We start from the raw sequence: 19,247 nt of genomic DNA, 5'->3' as shown, positions 1-19,247 counted from the left end.
CCCCAACATTCTGATCAACGAAATCATTATTATAGACAGTCATTCTATTTAAGGACAATTATCACAGCTTTCGTTCAACCAGTTAAAAACAACAATTATAGTAAAAGCTACAGCGCGATCAACGTTTGCCCATTTACGAACTCGCGATGAGATTTGTTTCTTCTGGTCACCAAGCCTACCGTTTACAAACGCATGCGCACTAATTGGGATTCCCCCAATTTTCTCGACCTTGACCTCAGAACTCTTGAAGCCACTACTTCGGCGTTCAATTTAGCTCGTGCATACCAAGTAGCTGGCAACTTTGCTTTCGAAGTTCCCACTTCCAATGTCAAGGGCCTCTCGCTTGACATAATTATACGACGATATCGCATCTCAAGGGTCCTTACCCATCCAAAAGAAACCTCCAGCGCATAATACAATTGCAGGACATTCCGTTTTTAAATGATCTCAGACACAATATCGAAGACGTGAAATGCGTCAATCGAGCAACTGTCGTAACTTGGCTACAATGAGACGGTCTCCTACCTTGCACCATAGACACGGACTGTGACATTCTTGTTTAATTTAGGTGAAATACTTAAAACAGAGTGACTCAAAAGCGACAGTTCGATCAGTTACTGACCGAAAAAAACGTGCTCGAGTCATTCGGCGAAGGTGGCGAGCTTTCAAACCAGCACGACTGAATAACTCAGAATGCCTTTTTTCATCATGCCTCTATTCTACACGAGTAACATAGTGCAGTGGTAACGGTTCCGGACTCTCGTTCATTCGCTCCGGGTTCAAGTTCCGCCGGGAGCTATATATTTTTTTTATTAATCTTTTCCTTTTTAAGCCTCCGCAATTGCATTCCGGCTGCAAAAACCGGGTTTTGCCTCTGTGTTAATTTTATTCATTTGCAAAAGAAACCTTCCTATGCTTTGAAAAAATCATATCATGTCTTGACTTTCAACTGTACGCGCGTGTGTATATGTGTGTCACTACGGTGAGTATGTGTGTGTGTGTGTCACAGTGTGTGTGTGTCACAGTGTGTGTGTGTGTGTGTGTGTGTGTGTATGTGTGTGTGTGTGTGTGTGTGTGTGTGACGTGTCACTTGTGTCATCACAGCCTTTTCAGTGTGTGTATGAGTGTAGATTGAGAGAGAATGAGAGAAAGTGAGAGAGAGTGAGTGTGTGGTTATTTGTTTGTGACTGTGCGTGCGTGTATGGGTGCGTGTGTGTGTGTATATGTGTGCGCGCGCGTGTGTGTGTGTGTGGTGGTGTGTGTGTTTATGTGTGCCGTCAGTGTCACTTGTGTCATAGTGTCAGTATGTGCATGAGTGTACGTTTGTCTGTGTGTGCGTGTGTCGTAAGAGAGAGAGAGAGAGAGAGAGAGAGAGAGAGAGAGAGAGCAACACTTCTTTGGCAATTTTGGACCAGACAGCGTCTTTATGTTTAACAGTTAGACTGTTCTGAAATTTGGACAGAATAACCGTTCTTTCGTAAAACACTTCTGTCAAGAGTACAGCAATTTCACCATCTGAAAAAGGCGCAGAACGCCCCTCCGTGTCTACTTTCTTTTTGAGCGGCACACGTGCCTTGCCATTTTCGTTGTCTGCCATGTTGATAGAAACGTGCGCATGCGTATTAGTAGGGATTCCCCCAATTTCCCCGACCTTGACCTTAATACTCTCGCTGTCACTACTTTGGCGTTCAAGTCAGTTCATGCATTGTGAACAGTTAGAAAGTTGACTTCGGGAGTTCCCACTTCGAAAAGAGGCCTCTACTTCCAGTGTTTCTTACTTCTAGTTCATGCATACGGGCCCAGATGTGTGTGTGTGTGTGTGTCTATATTCATGTGACAGATACCGTGACCTCCTTCAATCCTCTCTCTCTCTCTCTCTCTCTCTCTCTCTCTCTCTCTCTCTCTCTCTCTCTCTCTCTCTCTCTCTCTCTCTCTCTCTCTCTTCTTTCTCATTCAAAGGCACACACACACGCACCGCTGACGCACAAACCACGCACACACACACTGACTGTCGGCAAGCATCTCTTTTTGTTTGTTTCACCCTTGTTTATTGTGTTTTCAGTATTTGTGTTTATTTTATGCTTGACTTGTCTGTTTTATTTTAATGTTTGCTATCCACATCGTGTGATAAATGTTTCTCCTCTCCGAGTCAGTGTAGTTTCTGCACGCCGTTTTGGTAATCCTTATTTTTTTAACTGGTGTATTGTGCGCGATTTGCGGATTTGTTTGTATTCCATTCATATGCTGTTGAAGTGTTGTTGGCGTTATTGTCTGTATATGTTATGTTGTGTCTATGTACGCCTACAAGAATTTGCATTCGCGCTCTGCCAGTACAAGTCCGAACTTTATTGGGTGTGCCTGTGGTCTGCTGGCAGGCGAGCACAGATAATGAACATTCCTCCAGTAAGCCGCCGCTGCGAGGTAGAGTAAAGCGCTTCTTTGGTCTCTGGCAACGTTGAACTGCGCTGATATGCCTCTCAGCACAACGCAAACGGCGATGCGGAGACAAAGTCGCCGGCTGACAGTCTGCAAGCAGTGATATCGCGCCGCTGGCTATTTTTACCACTCCCCATCGCGGGCCTTAAAAACAAGCCAGGAACAGCCGTGATCTCCACTCTTTTGGTCAGCCCTTGCTAGGGTGAATGAAGAGCAAATGAGGCTGTCCTCCCTTCACTACGCTCATACAGTCATGTGTCGGAGGGACGTGTTTCTCTCGCTTTCTTAGTTTACTGATCCCGCAGTGGGGCACTGCGGTTATGAAATTAAAGGCCCCTCCTGTTTTTGAGTCACTTGAGAAAATGTGACTCTATGTAATCGGTCAGTGTTAGTCTGTCCGGCCGGCCGTCCGGCCGTCCGGCCGTCCGGCCGGCCGTCCGGCCGGCCGTCCGTAGACACCACCTTAACGTTGGACTTTTCTCGGAAACTATCAAAGCGATCGGGCTCATATTTTGTTTAGTCGTGACCTCCAATGACCTCTACACTTTAACGATGGTTTCGTTGACCTTTGACCTTTTTCAAGGTCACAGGTCAGCGTCAAAGGAAAAATTAGACATTTTATATCTTTGACAAAGTTCATCGGATGTGATTGAAACTTTGTAGGATTATTCTTTACATCAAAGTATTTACATCTGTAGCCTTTTACGAACGTTATCAGAAAAACAAGGGAGATAACTAGCCTTTTCTGTTCGGCAACACACAACTTAACGTTGGGCTTTTCTCGGAAACTATAAAAGTGACCGGGCTCAAATTTTATGTGAACGTGACTCCCAGTGACCTCTACACTTTGACGTCTGCTTTGGTGACCTTTGACCTTTTTCAAGGTCACAGGTATGTCTTGAAGGAAAAAAATTGAAATATCATATCTCTGAAACTATTCATCGGATTTGATTCAAACTTTATAGGATTATTCTTTACATCAAATTATTTACATCTGTATTGTGTTGTGAATAGCAATTTCTTCCTGTCCATCTGATGCCTCATATAATATTCAGAACTGCGAAAGTGACTCGATCGAGCGTTTGCTCTTCTTGTTGGAACCGCAGGAGCTTTCTAGTTTGCTGTTAGGTAGATTTTTGGTTCCTCTTTCCTGTCATGCTCTCTTTTTCTTCATGAATTCTTTTCTTTTTTCTGCCTTCTTGCTCATTCACCTGTATTTTTTCCAAAAATCTCTTCTCTTGCCGCTTGTCTCGCGATTCATGTATAGTTTAATCTGTTAGTGTTCTGATGTAAGTCCAGCAGTAGATAGGTTAAGCCTATTTTAACATACTGGAAACTGGTAATCTTCCAGTAGGTATTAATTTAGTTTTACTAAAGCCTGCTGGGACACAAGTAATGGGTTAGTGCATTTGTAAACAGGAATCGCTTGACAAGTGGCCCCCTTCATCCCCCCCTTCCTCGTCCTGATATGGCTCTGCGTAGTCGGCTGGACGTTAAGCAACAAATAAACAAACAAACAAACAATTAGTTTACTGAGCAGACTAAGAGAGACACCTTGAGAGCTTTTGCCCGTGGTAGAGGGATCTCTTTTGAACATCTGGTGTTCTATACCAGAAGAAAGGAGATCCAGTTGAACAGAGATCAGCAGTTCTCTGACTTCTCTCTGCAAGGTTTGAAGCAGAGCTAGCCTCCTCAGGAGTAGCAGGCTCAGGCCTCTGGCCAAGCTAAACCGTCAGCCATTAGGCTGTCTCTGACTGGTTCTCGAGCTTTGAGGGAAAGATCAGTGTCGGGCAGGGGAAGGGGCAGCTCTAGCAGCAAGCCTTACCCCCAATGAAGTGTCCCCTCCCTGCACTTTCTCATTGGATGGTCTCTGTACACAGCCAATGGATGGTGGGAGTGGTGAAATCGGGCGACTTCAATCGATCTGACGGATGCAGATTTTCACGTTCTTATGCATCAGTCCGATCTTAACACAGCAAACAAGGTCCATCAGCTCGAGCACCCGCCGAGGTCTCTTCTGGTCGGATCTAGGGCTGGCCTTCGGGCATTCTGGCTTCCGGCCTCATGCAGTCAGTGTAACAGTCGTTTTAGCCACGGGCTGCTTCTTCTGTCGCACTTCCGGTTTTAACCGGAGAGGTTGTTCCTCTCACCGACGGTCAAGTAGGTACGTCAGGGTTTTTGGAACAACGGCTGACCTAAGGGCATCTAGGCTTTTAGCCTCAGCCTGTGCAACAGCCATTCCACCTGTCGGTGGTGGTGGTTGCTTTCTCTGTTCTTGTGGCTTCGGATTTCGACAATTCTTTCTTTATTTCTCTTCCTATGCAGGAGATGAGGCAGGACGATTTCCGTTTGGGTGGGGTTTCTGTCTTCACGTTACCCCGTTCACCCTTTTTGCCACAAGCAACTGGACTATGGTCCTTGTTTGTCTTTCGCCGAGTCGGACTCTGTCTTTCTCTAGCGAGCGGACGCGTTCTGGTGTTTCGTCCAAACTTAAGGTGCGCTTGAGTTGGCCTCGGAGGTTACATACAGATTTTCCTGAGGGGACATTGTCTCTGGCAATGTATGTTTGAGGAGTCATTCTTTTTGGCTTATCACCTCTCTCAGGTTTCTGGCTACTCCTCTCCTTCTGGCAGAGGTTTAGCTAATGTTCCGGTTTCTTTGCTGTGGGTTTTAGCCCAGCATCTTTTTTGGCAGCTGAAACTTTCGTTTCTTACGTTTACCTGTGTACTGTGGGTACTTTGGTACAATGGCTGTCCTACGGGCATCACGGCTCTCAGCCTTAGCCTGTGTAATAGTCTCCTGCCTGTTGCGGTGCGACTATGGCATTTCTGGTTCCTGTGACTTCGGATTTTGTCTCTTCCTCTTCTCCCTCATCCTAGCATGAGGTGAGTCGGGACGACTTCCGTTGGGTCGGGTTTCCTGTTCAGTCACTCTTCTACCACAGGCAACTATGACTATGGCGTTTGCCCGTTGATCTCCGCGTCTGACTGTCAGTTTTTCAGAGGTAGGCAGACGCGTTCTGTTTTTTTCGGCCAAACTCAGGATTTTTCTTGATTTGGCCGGCTGCGAAGTTTACTTCGTGTTTTTCCCTGAGAACTCTTGTCTCGGGAGTCTTATGGCTTGTAGGCTTCACGGTTTTCCGTTTATGCTTGCCAGTCTTGTTTTTTTGTTTTGGGTTTTTGATTTACGTTCAATTACTACCTACAAGCAGACTGATCTGCGAACACTCTGGCTTTTAGTCATTTAGTCGTAAATAAATTTTGTTTATGGTCACATCAGTCTTCGACCACTGTGATTTCCGCACTTCCGGTGGCTTACGCACTATCGTAAGTCGCTGCTTCCTCATATTACCTCTCTCTCTGCTTTCGCATGGACTGGTAGAGAATGACTGGCGACCGTCTCTTTTTTGAGATTTTCTCATCGTGTTGGACTCTGGTACCTTGTACTCAGGTGTCTCTCTCTCTCTCTTTGTTGGAGATTGGTCACTCTTCTCTGGAGCTGACTTTTATCTCACAGGCCTTTCGGGCCTCACTCCTTTCCAAGGTTTGCATACTTTGGCATTATTGTCTTACGGTCACCGTGAGGGTTGGTCCTTCTTAGTACTGAGTGGACAACCTTACGCACGGATCATTCCAGGGCATTGGCATTTCCTTTCAATAAAAAAGGGGGGGGGGGGTGGGGCAGCTTGTCTTTCCCTCTGCTCGGCTCGGGTTTTCCAAGGCTTGGGTCTCTTTCCGGGCCGTTTTACGGTCCAGGAGATTGGAAGAAGTGCTGGGCACAGCTTACTGGCTCTCTGATGTTGTCTTTCGCAACTTTTGCCTGAGAGACATCGCGGCTGTCAATCAGGATGGTTCTCAGTCCTTTCCTGTCTTTTGGCAGTGGGCCAGTTCCTGTCAAGGGTTTTAGAGTGAGTTAGATTTTTTTTTCTCACCGGGCCCTTCCTGACTTTTGGCAGGGGGCCAGTTTCTGGCAAGGTTTGAAGAGTGAGTTGGATGTTTCTTTCCCACCGCCTTGTTGAAGCTATCTGCTATATGTGATTCCGAGTAAGAATATGTAATTTAATCTAAAATTTTATAAGTAAATTTTCATTTGATTAATATACTTACCCGAATCACATAGTGAATTCCCTCCCACCGACCCCGCTTATGGTTTTTAGAGTTCTTTAAAGCCGTATGATATTGACCATGTGTTGAGTAGCAGTAGTGACGTAGCACACACCAATGGGAGGTAACTCCCCGGGCATGTGGTCATTACCATGGCTACGTTTACACTTTTTGTGGTTGGGTTGCTTCCCTTTAATTGTTAAGACGGGTAGCCTTTTCAGACCTTAGCATCTCAGACCGTATCAATGCTATATGTGATTCGGGTAAGTATATTAATCAAATGAAAATTTACTTATAAAATTTTCGATTTTTGGTCACATCGCTAAAAATTTCACCTTGGTTACAACAAAAACTATTGACAGTATTGCTTATAATTATAATTCTTTTAATACAAGATAATACTAATCGTCCTTAAGAACTTTTATTCTTAGACACTATGCAAAAGTTGATTGGATTTTTAAAAAATAATTTAAATTGTCCTCTCCTGTTTACCCGGACAGACTATACATATGAGTTGTTCTTTGCTACTGGTCACAAGTGGGGGTCAGCTCACACGGACGCATTGTTCAATACAGTCTAGGGGAGAAACTGGTCACAAAGCACACAGTACATGCCAGAGAGATAGGAGAATCGGCACAATCAAAGAAAATACCAAAATCATTCAATAGATCTGGAAATTTTAAGATGTACTGTGAAAATGCTAGCAAAAATGGCGTCCAAAAACGGGAACGCACACTTGGTGCGTCTTTGAAGACTTAATACCTCCCGTTCTGTGTTGTTGATAATAGTCGTGTTTGTGCTGTTTTTGTTGAAATAGTATCTATACTGTTCAAAAAAAGAAACGCATAGCTTGTAATATTTGGTTAATTTAGTTATATGGCTACAAGGATATCCACCAAACTGCAGAAAATGTTTATCTGGTCGTCGACCTTTCGTCCATTGCCACAAATGAGCTCTGCACGTGACGCATGCGTTATCAGTGGCTACAATGTCAAAATTGCTCATTTGGCATGACCACTCGTCATGCTTCAGTGTAATCTCGTGAAACTCGGAGAATATTGAGCTCTCACCATGTCTTCCAAAACCCATAAAAGCGGATTGTTCGCCACAAAGAAATCAGACGACAATTCAGCGACGAAAGATGGCCCGATTGAGCAGAGAAGACCGCCAAATTGCATTGGGTCGTTTACAAGCAGGCCAAAGTCAAAGTGCAATCGCCAGGCACTTCCACGTGTCCCAGAGCACCATCAGTAGACTGTGGGTCAGGTTTCAAGCCACTGGCTCCGTTGCTGACTTGCCACGAGCGGGAAGACCAAGGGCGACAACTGCTGCTCACGACCGCTTCATACGGCTCCGCCACCTCCGGAATCGTTTCCTGTCGGCCTCATCTTCTGTCCAGGCTCTCCCCGGGCCACACCGATTATCGGACCAGACCGTGCGGAACCGCCTGCATGAAGCTGGTTTGAGAGCTCGCAGATCTCACAGAGGAGCTGTCCTCACCCGCCGCCATCGCCAGAACCGAGTGCAGTGGGGCAACCAGCACCTTCGCTGGACCGTCCGGAATCACTGGAGACACGTGTGGTTCAGCGACGAGTCCTACTTCCTGCTCCAGCGACATGATGGTCGGAGGAGGGTCTACCGGAGAGTAAACGAACGTTACGCGCCCAACTGTGTGGATGAGGCACCCGTTCATGGTGGTGGAGGCGTCATGGTGTGGGGGGCGATCAATACCGCTGGAAGGAGCACCCTGGTGCACGTCCAAGGGCGCATAACTGCCCAGCGATACGTGGAGGAAATTCTGCGCCCACACGCCCTTCCTCTTCTGGCTGACCAGGATGCCATATTCCAGCAGGACAACGCTCGCCCGCACACAGCACAACTCACCACCCAGTTCCTCACCGACCACCATGTCCAGGTGCTTCCCTGGCCATCCATGTCGCCAGACATGAACCCGATAGAACACCTCTGGGATGAATTGGACAGACGTGTGCGCAGGCGAGAAGAAGCGCCGGCAAATCACCGCGATCTATTGCAGGCACTTCAGGAGGAGTGGGACACCATCCCACAGCAAGATATCCGGCATCTGATCCAGTCCATGCCCAGAAGGTGCCGGGCAGTTGTTGCTGCTCAAGGCAGTCACACCCCCTACTGACTTGACAGCCTCGGCACCCAATCCTATTGATTGACTGATTGATTTGAAGATGCAAATGAACTGTGTGTGCATTCAACTGTGTCCATACCAAATTTCAAACAAATAATCTAAATATTGGATTTTCTGTTAATTTTTTCGAAAAATAAAACAAATTTGGCAAGTAGCAACGATGCGTTTCTTTTTTTGAACAGTATAATAAAACTGATGCAGTTCTTGAAATGTTGCAAATTATTGTTGTCTTTGTAAAATGCGAGATTGTTCTGAGGCGTAATCTGCATACGGCTGATGTCACACATAGGGTACCCCACTTCGATCAGCGTATCATCCCAAATAAGCTTCATAGCAGAAAAGCAAATACACTACCAAAACACTGCATAACAGATCTACAAGTCTGAGCCAGAATCATTGAAATTTACTTTCTGTATAAAATATTGCAATCAAATTTGTTCACGCCGTCACACAAATAACGCAGGTTACCCTCGCCTTCGATTCAAAGTAACTCCAATCTGACTGAATTACCATCGAAACGCAGATGACGAACTGATTCACCACACATTTGTGGTATTTTACACACAAATTTCAACTGTGTTGTTTCGCGATAAACAGCCATAAACAAACAAATGTGGCGCCGTCCCGTCGCCTCGGAAGGAATAACGCAGGTGACCAAGAGATTGTTTCCGATACCTGTCTGATTAAAATCATCGTTTTTTTCACGAATGACGGCTCTTTGGCAGATCTGGTGAGTTGGAAACTGTCTATGAATGTTTCATTTAATGTCAAATGCGTACATTCTTGTCGATATTTTTACCTTTGGGCTCATAAATGAAGTCAATGGTCGTGTTTTCCTAAAGTGACTTTTGTCAGCATAGAACTTACTGTGCTTTGATCATTGACTGAGAAGAATCTTCCGATGACACTAGTTCATTTCACTACGCGACTGCAGATCTGCAAGGAAACTTATGGCAGGGGAAATAAGCTTAACTGAAGACGAATAAGCGGAGTAACTGTTCTTCAACGGATTGCTCTTACACTGATCTAGATATTTAGATCTTGTCGTCTGCTAGTCTGCTAGTAAGTAGTCTTCGGTCGTGTGAAAGTCACATCTATTTCGACTGTGTGCATCGATCCGTGTAGTGAAATGTTGATCTTTGATGATTTGGCAACATAACTTCGCCACAAGTGCTTCGAGTGTATCTTTTGAAAACGTCTTTTAACAAGACTGTGTTTCGACAGCCCAGACGGGGAGGATCCTCGATAGCTCACAGGGTATATAATGTTTTCCGCCGTTTTTTAAAGAATCCTTTCAAATTTACTATTCCAAAAGTACCCTATGACACGACTCGAGTGGCAAAGAACATTCTCTGCAATTCCTGTCTCAGTCCGTGCAGCCGTTTCGGGTCCTATCGTCATACAAACATACACACAGACACACAAAAACCAGCTTTAAAAGTTAGATTATGTAAGAACCATGTGAACCAGTGATTTTTGAGTCACTTGAGAAAAAGTGACTCTATGTAATCGGTCAGTGTTAGTCTGTCCGGCCGGCCGTCCGGCCAGCTGGCCGTCCGGCCGGCCGTCTGGCCGGCCGGCCGTAGACACCACCTTAACGTTGGACTTTTCTCGGAAACTATCAAAGCGATCGGGCTCATATTTTGTTTAGTCGTGACCTCCAATGACCTCTACACTTTAACGATGGTTTCGTTGACCTTTGACCTTTTTCAAGGTCACAGGTCAGCGTCAAAGGAAAAATTAGACATTTTATATCTTTGACAAAGTTCATCGGATGTGATTGAAACTTTGTAGGATTATTCTTTACATCAAAGTATTTACATCTGTAGCCTTTTACGAACGTTATCAGAAAAACAAGGGAGATAACTAGCCTTTTCTGTTCGGCAACACACAACTTAACGTTGGGCTTTTCTCGGAAACTATAAAAGTGACCGGGCTCAAATTTTATGTGAACGTGACTCATTGTGTTGTGAATAGCAATTTCTTCCTGTCAATCTGATGCCTCATATAATATTCAGAACTGCGAAAGTGACTCGATCGAGCTCCCGCAGTGGGGCACTGCGGTTATGAAATTAAAAGCCCCTCCTGTTTTTGGAACCGCAGGAGCTTTCTAGTTTGCTGTTAGGTAGATTTTTGGTTCCTCTTTCCTGTCATGCTCTCTTTTTCTTCATGAATTCTTTTCTTTTTTCTGCCTTCTTGCTCATTCACCTGTATTTTTTCCAAAAATCTCTTCTCTTGCCGCTTGTCTCGCGATTCATGTATAGTTTAATCTGTTAGTGTTCTGATGTAAGTCCAGCAGTAGATAGGTTAAGCCTATTTTAACATACTGGAAACTGGTAATCTTCCAGTAGGTATTAATTTAGTTTTACTAAAGCCTGCTGGGACACAAGTAATGGGTTAGTGCATTTGTAAACAGGAATCGCTTGACAAGTGGCCCCCTTCATCCCCCCCTTCCTCGTCCTGATATGGCTCTGCGTAGTCGGCTGGACGTTAAGCAACAAATAAACAAACAAACAAACTCGATCGAGCGTTTGCTCTTCTTGTTTCTTATGTACATCAGATACTACAGTATTTCTGCTTGATGAAAAGCTATATTTCAAAAACAAAACTAGAGATTTGAATTTTGACCACTTTTCCCCCTTTCTGTCACCAGTACTGAAGAACAACTCATGCATATGACCAAAAAATTCTAATTTTTGTCATAAAGTTTATTGGAAGACTTATGCTTGTGCTGAACAGCAAATTTAAGGGAGCAGAATTGACCAAAAAGCCAAAAAAATAAGCTCAGGATAAATGACATTTGCTCATTCAGCTCAGAAAATCTCTGGTAGCGTGGTTTTTCTGTCTGTGAGTGTATGCATGCGACTATGCTACATGGACAACTTATTAAAGCACGCAAGTATGTGTGTGTGTATGTGTGTGTGTGTGTGCGTGTAGGCTTAACGCTTGTGTGTGTGTGTGTTTGTGTGTGTGTGTACATTTAGGCAGGTGTGTATGCGTCAGTTCGACACGCAAATGCAATCACACACACAGTGTACAATACAAAAGCTCTGACATGCCTTTTGTTGGATTTTTTTTTTTTAAAGCTGAAGCATTGTTTTTAGAAAGAAAATTCTCCATTGGGTTTGTTTTTTTTCTCAAAATGAGGGTCATAAAGTAGGTGTTGGTTTTATCAGCAGAGAAAAAGGGAAGGTGATGAGAGGGGATGACTTAAAAATAAAAACGCACTATGTATTTAAAAAGAATAAAGCATCTAACTCTCTTTGTGTTTTAATTGTTATTTGTGTATTTTTAAAGTTTACTTAATTATTATGAAGCATTTTGTACTTCTCATGTTCTTTATCTTTGTCGCAGACATCACTGGAAGAATTGGAAATACTGCCCCTTGCCATGTTCCGCCCAGCAAAGTCTTTGGTGGATAATCTCCAGAAACAGCAGTTTTTGCAGGAGGCTAAGGTTTGTGCACACTCTTGTTCATGCCGAGTGTGGGTGTACATTTCACTGGCTGACTTTGCGTAGTGGTTGTCCTGTCTGGACAGTGGGCTTTTCTTGTTGCACATACAGTGGTACCTACCCGAACGACCCCTCCCTTGGATATAACAACCCACTTTTCTCTGGCAATCATTTTCCCTTCTATTTCTTACCTCTATGTTGCGCCCCCCTCCCCCCCCCCTCCCCGCCCCTTCCTCTCTTTGCTCCAACTTACGACCGACCATCAGTGGACTTACAGCGACTTATTCAATTTTTTTTCATGATTTGGTGTCACTTGGGTTCATCTCCAGTCGAGTCAGTACATGAAACCATGCTGAAATCCTCTGAGTGTACAAAACCAATTTGACAAGAAAACTCATACTTACTTTATTCTGCAAAGAACTTTGTTCTTTACAAGGCTAAAAAAAAAAACCCATACAACTAGACTGCACTAGTCTTCTTGCTGGCAGCCATTTGCAAATCGAAACTTGTGGTGACGTCATGACATTTTGCGATGTGCCTCAGCAAAGTGTCTACGTTTTCTGTCTGGAAAGGGCTGACTGGATCGTGTTTTCCAAAATGTTTTTTGTTTTCCCAGATCGTCCTCAAAGGGTTATGAGTTTTGTTACCTTGCTGATTTTTTTGTTTTTAACCCAAACTTTGCCTGGTATAAAATTGATCGTTGGTATGGTGCTGGTGCAGAGTCCAAAAGGTAGGTGGTGGTACTTGTAGAAGCCTAGTCTGGGCCGAAAATGAAAGCTGCCCTCTCTTTGTGGTGTTCTTGAATTTCAACTTGGTACAGTGGTACCTCCCATTACGACCCCTCTCTTTTACAGGTCCCTCAATATTACGACCGACTTTTCCGTGAGGGATTTTTTCTCCTTCTTTTTCTGAGTATTTGTCCCCCTCTCTGTTAAGGCATACGACTGACTATCAGAGTACTTATAACGACTTTTCCCAAAATACTGATACCCTGGGTTGACTCAACTTCATCTCCAGTCTAGTTAGAACACCCAGTAAAGATCCGCTTGACGGGTGTGAAGCACTGATGGCTGCCGACATTTTTTTAGTACAAGGTTGAGATAAATCATGTGACCTGTTGGTGCGGATGAACCCAATGCAGTGCGGATGAACCATTGCCAATCGTCGTGGTTATCGAGTTTGTTTCAAGGCGACCTCGTCATGGTCAGCGATTTCCAGCAATGGTTACACTTGTATTCTTTAGTGAGTGACAGCTCACGTTGTCTTATCTCGCTTGTCCGCTCACACCTGTTATACCGATCAGTTACACTTCACTGAGTCACCACACACCAAGCGAACAGTGCATGTAAACAACAGGATGGCAGCCTCTGGGAGAAAGAGAAAAGCTTTAACGCTCGAAGAAAGGGTCACGTTGATTCAACGACAGGACAAAGGAGAAAGCACAATCTCTATTGCCAAGAGTTTTGACGTCGGAAAAACACAGATTCAGTGCATTTTCAGAGACAAAAAATCTGTGTTACAACGATGGGAGGATGGAGACAGTGTGGACAGACGGTGTGCCAAGTGCAGGAAAAGCGTCTGTGGATCTGAGTGAGAAAGTTTAGAATTGGTTCTTGGATGAACGCAGAAGGAACATGCCTATCAGTGGTAGACTGATCCAAGAAAAATTAAGCCTTGATGCTTGCCGTGATGAGGACTTTCAAACCTCAAATGGATGGTTAGAAAAATGGATGAAAAGGAACAATGTCAAGAGCAGTTGTCTCAGTGGTGAACGTGGGGAAGTAAGTGAAGATGTTGTGGAAGACTGGAAAAAAAGGCTGCCTGATCTCTGTGAGGGTTACAAATTGGACCAAATCTACAACGCTGAGGAAGGGGGCCCGGGTAGCTCAGGTGGTAGAGCACTGGACTTGTGATCGAAAGGTCGCTGGTTCGAATCCGGGCCGGGACGGACACGGGTCAACTTTATGTGCAGACCCAGAGACAGTATCCATCTCCCACCCCCGTGTCACCACAATGGCACGTTAAAGATCTTGGTCATTCTACCATAAGTGCAGAAGGCTGATACCACCTAAACACGCATACATCAAAAGCCGTGAGGGCGTAAAAACTCGAATCGTATAAACCAATTCATGTCCAATATAGGCAATTAAGACCTGACGGACAATAAGCCCCTTAAAATTGACTTTTGATGCTGAGGAAACAGGATTGTACTTTAGGGCCTTGCCTAACAAGTCAATAGTTGAAAAAGGCGGTGACCACGGCGCCATGAAGGTGTGAAAAGACCGCATAACCGTTCTTTGTGCAGTGAGTGCTTCAGGGGAAAAACTGAAACCACTGATAATTGACCGAAGTGCATAACCTCGCTGTTTTCGGGAACATGACATGGCATAACTTGGAATTGATTATTTTCACAACAAAAAGGCATGGATGACAGGCCATATTTTCTCACAGTGAGCGAACAAACTCAACAACAAACTGAAAATTCAAAGCAGGCACATCTTGATGTTAATCGACAACTGCTTTGCCCACCTAAAGCTGACTCTGTCAAACATCAAGTTTGTTCTACTGCCTCCCAACAGCCCTGTAATGCAGGAGTGATTCAGACTTCAAAACTCCAATACACAAAGCAGCTGCTACATAACATTCTCTTCTTGATGGAGGAAGACACAACTTCGACCTGTGGCCCTGACCTTTACCTGGTCAAGGCCGTCTTTTTTTAGGGTTGCTTCCCTTTACCAAGGTGAAGCGTAGTACAGCGTTCTAGCACTTAAATTGAAGTAAATTGCTATATGTGAGTTGGGTAAGTATATTAATCAAATAAAACTTTATTTTCTATTAAAATCGAATTTTCACTAACAGATTCAAAAATGATTGCATCGTATTCCCCAATTTCTCCTGATTTTAAAAACATATACATTTGTAATGTTTACTATAAAAATGTGCAAAGAATTACAGAAAATAGGTTTAAGTAAGTACTGCGTTCGCGCGCTACGCGGAGACGAGCGTGACCCGTCTCGGTTTTTCGGTGTGGTTAGTCGAGACTATCTTAATATGGTCTCGGCGATGATTGTTTTTTTGTGTTAATCTGTTACTTTGATGCCGACAGCTTGACTAAATGTTTTTATATTTTATATAAAATTGGCCAAAAAATTATTGCAACAACTTTCGCACGCTAACAAAAGCGGTAAAACGCAATCCATTTTAGTTCAACTTTATATGCTGGAAAAGGTAATTATGTCTACCATTCATATCATTTGTCCGATCGGTGGTAATTTGTATAGGCATCCCGTTACAGCCTGTCAAACAAGGTCACCCCTAAAATCGACCTGACAAAAACCATAGCCCCGTGTTTTAAAATCTACAAAAAATCGAAATGTGCACTTACCAAACACTTGACTACCGTTAGAAAGGCCATTCAATTTCCAGTTCAGAGCATTTTGTCTGATGCACCTTCCTTCTCTAGTCTTTGTGTAGCCTTTTGACAAAGGCGGTAGGGGTCAACCGTTTCAGAGGCCAAAAAAGGCATGTTTTGCGGCCATTTTTGAGGGGGTCCTTCACTCAAAGAGCTGAAGTTATGACCAAAAGGCTGACCAAAATCTGTGTTGATTTTGGTGAACGTGTATACTAAGCGTGTCTTATTACGCAACGTTTCCGAAAGACCTAAACAAATATTCGTATTAATTCAGGGTTTAAGGACAAAAAATCGTGACTTTGCATGCTGAGAAAAAAATGGTTGAGGCAAACGTCGACAAAGTTTCAGGCAGATCTGAGTGCTGGTTTACATTTGCTGGAGATGGGAACGCACAAGAAAAAATATCGATCATCGTCTTTGGTACTGTATACAGTCTCCGAAGAGTTTTACAGCCGTAGCCTATCGACACGTAGCGCAATCGACACGTAGCGCTACAGTACATTAGTTTTTCAAAAATAGTAATATCGACACGTAGTTCTATTGAGACGTAGTGATAATGGCACGTCGTGTGAATTGTGGCAATAGCACAACGTGCCGATAGCACTACTCCTTTCAGCAATTTGTGTCGATAGCACTACAGAAAATAGCGCAAACGATACGTAGCACAAATGACACGTAGCGCTAGCGAGACGCACCGGCATTTATGTGGAAAGTACTTATAATTATAGGTTTTCTTTATTTCCCCATCCCCATTTTAAGTTTTGATAGGAATCCTTATAAGTTCTTATGAGAACTGAACAGGCATTCCTTATAAGTTTGATCTAATTTGCTTGTAAAATCCTGACATTTCAAAATCCTGATTTAATATGTGTTCCTATAATTATATCATTGCCTATAAATGTCAGGATTTTAAATGCAAATGAGGCAAAACTTACAAGGAATGTCTGCTCATTTTTTATAAGAACTTATAAGGATTCCATTATGGGAACTATACCAAATCCCTTAAAATGTCAGGATTTAAAATGCAAATTAGGTAAAACTTATAAGGAATATCTGCTCAGTTTTTATAGGAACTTATAAGGATTCCAATGAAAACTTATACGGTTGCCCATCCCTATATTTTCATTATAAGTTTGACCTCATTTGCATTTAAAATCCTGACAACTCTTATACTTTTATATCTGTATAAGAAAAGGGTATAAGTTTCTATAAGGATTTGGTATTAGTTCTTATAAGTTTTCTTGTAAGTTCATTTCGTACCGGACTGCGTTTTTTGCTCACTCTGTGTCAAGGTTGCCAACTGTATCAATGACAGTTACAGTGGAACCCCCCTTTTAAGACCCCCCAATTTAAGACTCCCTCCTTTTTAAGACCTTGTTTTCTCAGACTTTCTGTTCATAACCTCTGTAAAATTACCCCCATTTTAAGACTCCCTCCTTTTTAAGACCTGATTTTCTCAGATTTTTAGAGGTCTTAAAAGGGGGGTTCCACTGTAGCATGTATCAATGACAGTAGCATGTATCAATGACAGTTGGCATGTATCAATGACAGTTAGCATGTATCAATGACAGTTAGCATGTATCAATGACAGTTAGCATGTATCAATGACAGTTAGCATGTATCAATGACAGTTAGCATGTATCAATGACAGTTGGCAACCTTGACACAGAGTGAGCAAAAAACGCAGTCCCAGAGAGATTTTCCTAATTCTCATTCAGGTCTTGTTTACAGGTAATGAAATTCCCTGTCTAGAGGGCAATCATGGCAAAGGTGGCAGAGATCAGGACCCAAGTTCTCAGCATTTGTCAAGACATTGTGTTTCTGGCTTCAGAAGGCCAAAAAGTGACACCCAAGCTTCTTGATTTGGGGCTTATTATTAATCAAGCAATCCACCCCAAAGAGCTTGTGACACTTCTTAGTGCTACTGGACATTCATTGTCATACGTGACTTTTTATCATGCTGACACAACCCCCCGCGGGTTAGGGGGAAGAATTTACCCGATGCTCCCCAGCATGTCGTAAGAGGCGACTAACGGATTCTGTTTCTCCTTTTACCCTTGTTAAGTGTTTCTTGTATAGAATGTGGTCATATGTTTGTACAGATTTTAGTCAAGCAGTATGTAAGAAATTTTAGGTCCTTTGTACTAGAAACTTGCATTCTCCCAGTAAGGTAATATATTGTACTACGTTGCAAGCCCCTGGAGCAGTTTTTTGATTAGTGCTTTTGTGAACAAGAAACAATTAACAAGTGCTCCCCCCCTTTCCCCGTCGCGATATAACCTTCGTGGTTGAAAACGACGTTAAACACCAAATAAAGAAAGAATCATGCTGACACAACCATAGCAACTGATACCATCAACTGGTATTATGAAAAAGACAATGTACTGACCAAAACATTTTTTTCTGAAGGAAGACAATGTTCGTTTCTCTGTAAATAACATCAACATCATTGAAGAAACCCTCAGTGGAATTGGGACCTTCCATGCAACCCAGTACTTGGGGAGAAACGCCTGCCAAGAGCCAGGAATAAATATTTAGGTCAAGGTTACTTCTTTGCAAGTTGTGGAAACACTCCCTTAATTCTCAAGATCTAAAAACCGTGAACAAAACAGATCCGAAACGAGAACCAGTTTTTAGATATGAACCCACAGTGATCGGTGAGCAGTCATGTGACTTCCATTGAGAGCAACGCTAGTTATTGAAAGGAAAAGTGCAACAGTGCACATTGCAGAACTACCAATTGGGGAAATGCCGATCACGGGTAAAAAAAAAAAAGGATCAGCATTAGTAAGTGATGGTGATCATGCAAGCCACTTTGAAAATCAGCTGTTTGGTCTAAGATCGGAGTTGTGGTCAGACTCTGCTGTGTAATCGCTGTCCGCAGAGGAGTGACCACACTGTAAACCAAGGTCTATTACTGCCTCCCGATTTGTTGACGATATTTGGCAGGCCTGACAATGGCGCTAGAAAGATTAGTGTTGTCTGTTATTTTTGTGGACAGGCAGTTAACAGTTATGTGAGATAATTCTTCACACAAAACTCCTTATCCTGCGGATAAATCTGTCAAACAAAATAGAAACCGGTAGCACTGACCAGTTTACAATCGATATTTCCAGTATTTTCAGATTTTAACTGTTGAAATGCTTTTCAAACAGCTCTTTATGCATACGACATGTGTAATGGAGTAAGCGAGAGTTATACGGAACCTTTCTCCTGGCACCTGAAATCCTTCAGGATGAAAGTCGCTTGTTCATTTCAATGCTTGTTACTATTCTCTCAGGTGCCAGGAGAAAGGTTCCGTATAACTCGCGCTTACTCCATTTGGTTATTTGATATCTGCCTCATTTCGTTTAAGATTTTGTTGAAATGCTTGTTACTGCTGTTTCTTATTTTATATTAAACGTGTTTCAGGTGGTTTCATCTGTCCCACATATTGTACGTGACTCTGGTGATATAGTGGTAAGTAGCGATCATTTACCTGTACACAAGTGATAAAGCTGATTTGGCTTAGAAGTAATATTTGTGCAATAAAGCTTATACATTTTGCAAGAAATGACACGGTAGGGTCGACATGGGGGTGTCTTTATGGTAGGGGTGAAACGGATTTGTCAAATTGGGCAGTTTTGCACAGACCTAGGAATGCAGCTAAAGTGTTCATGAAGTCAGTGTTAACTCATTCGCT

General features: G+C 43.3%; 2 protein-coding genes across 3 annotated transcripts in view; one reads left to right on the top strand and one right to left on the bottom strand.

Moving 5' to 3' along the window:
- The window catches only part of LOC138949186 (deoxynucleotidyltransferase terminal-interacting protein 2-like), a 182,335-nt gene that overhangs the window by 29,906 nt on the left and 133,182 nt on the right, over positions 1 to 19,247 (bottom strand). The window lies entirely within an intron of this gene.
- The window catches only part of LOC138949182 (NADPH oxidase activator 1-like), a 148,966-nt gene that overhangs the window by 33,318 nt on the left and 96,401 nt on the right, over positions 1 to 19,247 (top strand). For both annotated transcript variants that reach the window (XM_070320959.1, XM_070320958.1), the window contains exons 5-6: positions 12,055 to 12,156; positions 18,977 to 19,024. In XM_070320959.1, coding sequence (XP_070177060.1) covers positions 12,055 to 12,156; positions 18,977 to 19,024 — 150 coding nt within the window. The remainder of the gene's footprint in view (positions 1 to 12,054; positions 12,157 to 18,976; positions 19,025 to 19,247) is intronic.

The sequence above is a fragment of the Littorina saxatilis genome, linkage group LG15, assembly GCF_037325665.1.
Source record: "Littorina saxatilis isolate snail1 linkage group LG15, US_GU_Lsax_2.0, whole genome shotgun sequence".
Lineage (NCBI taxonomy): Eukaryota > Metazoa > Mollusca > Gastropoda > Littorinimorpha > Littorinidae > Littorina > Littorina saxatilis.
This window is presented reverse-complemented; position numbering and strand designations above follow the sequence as displayed.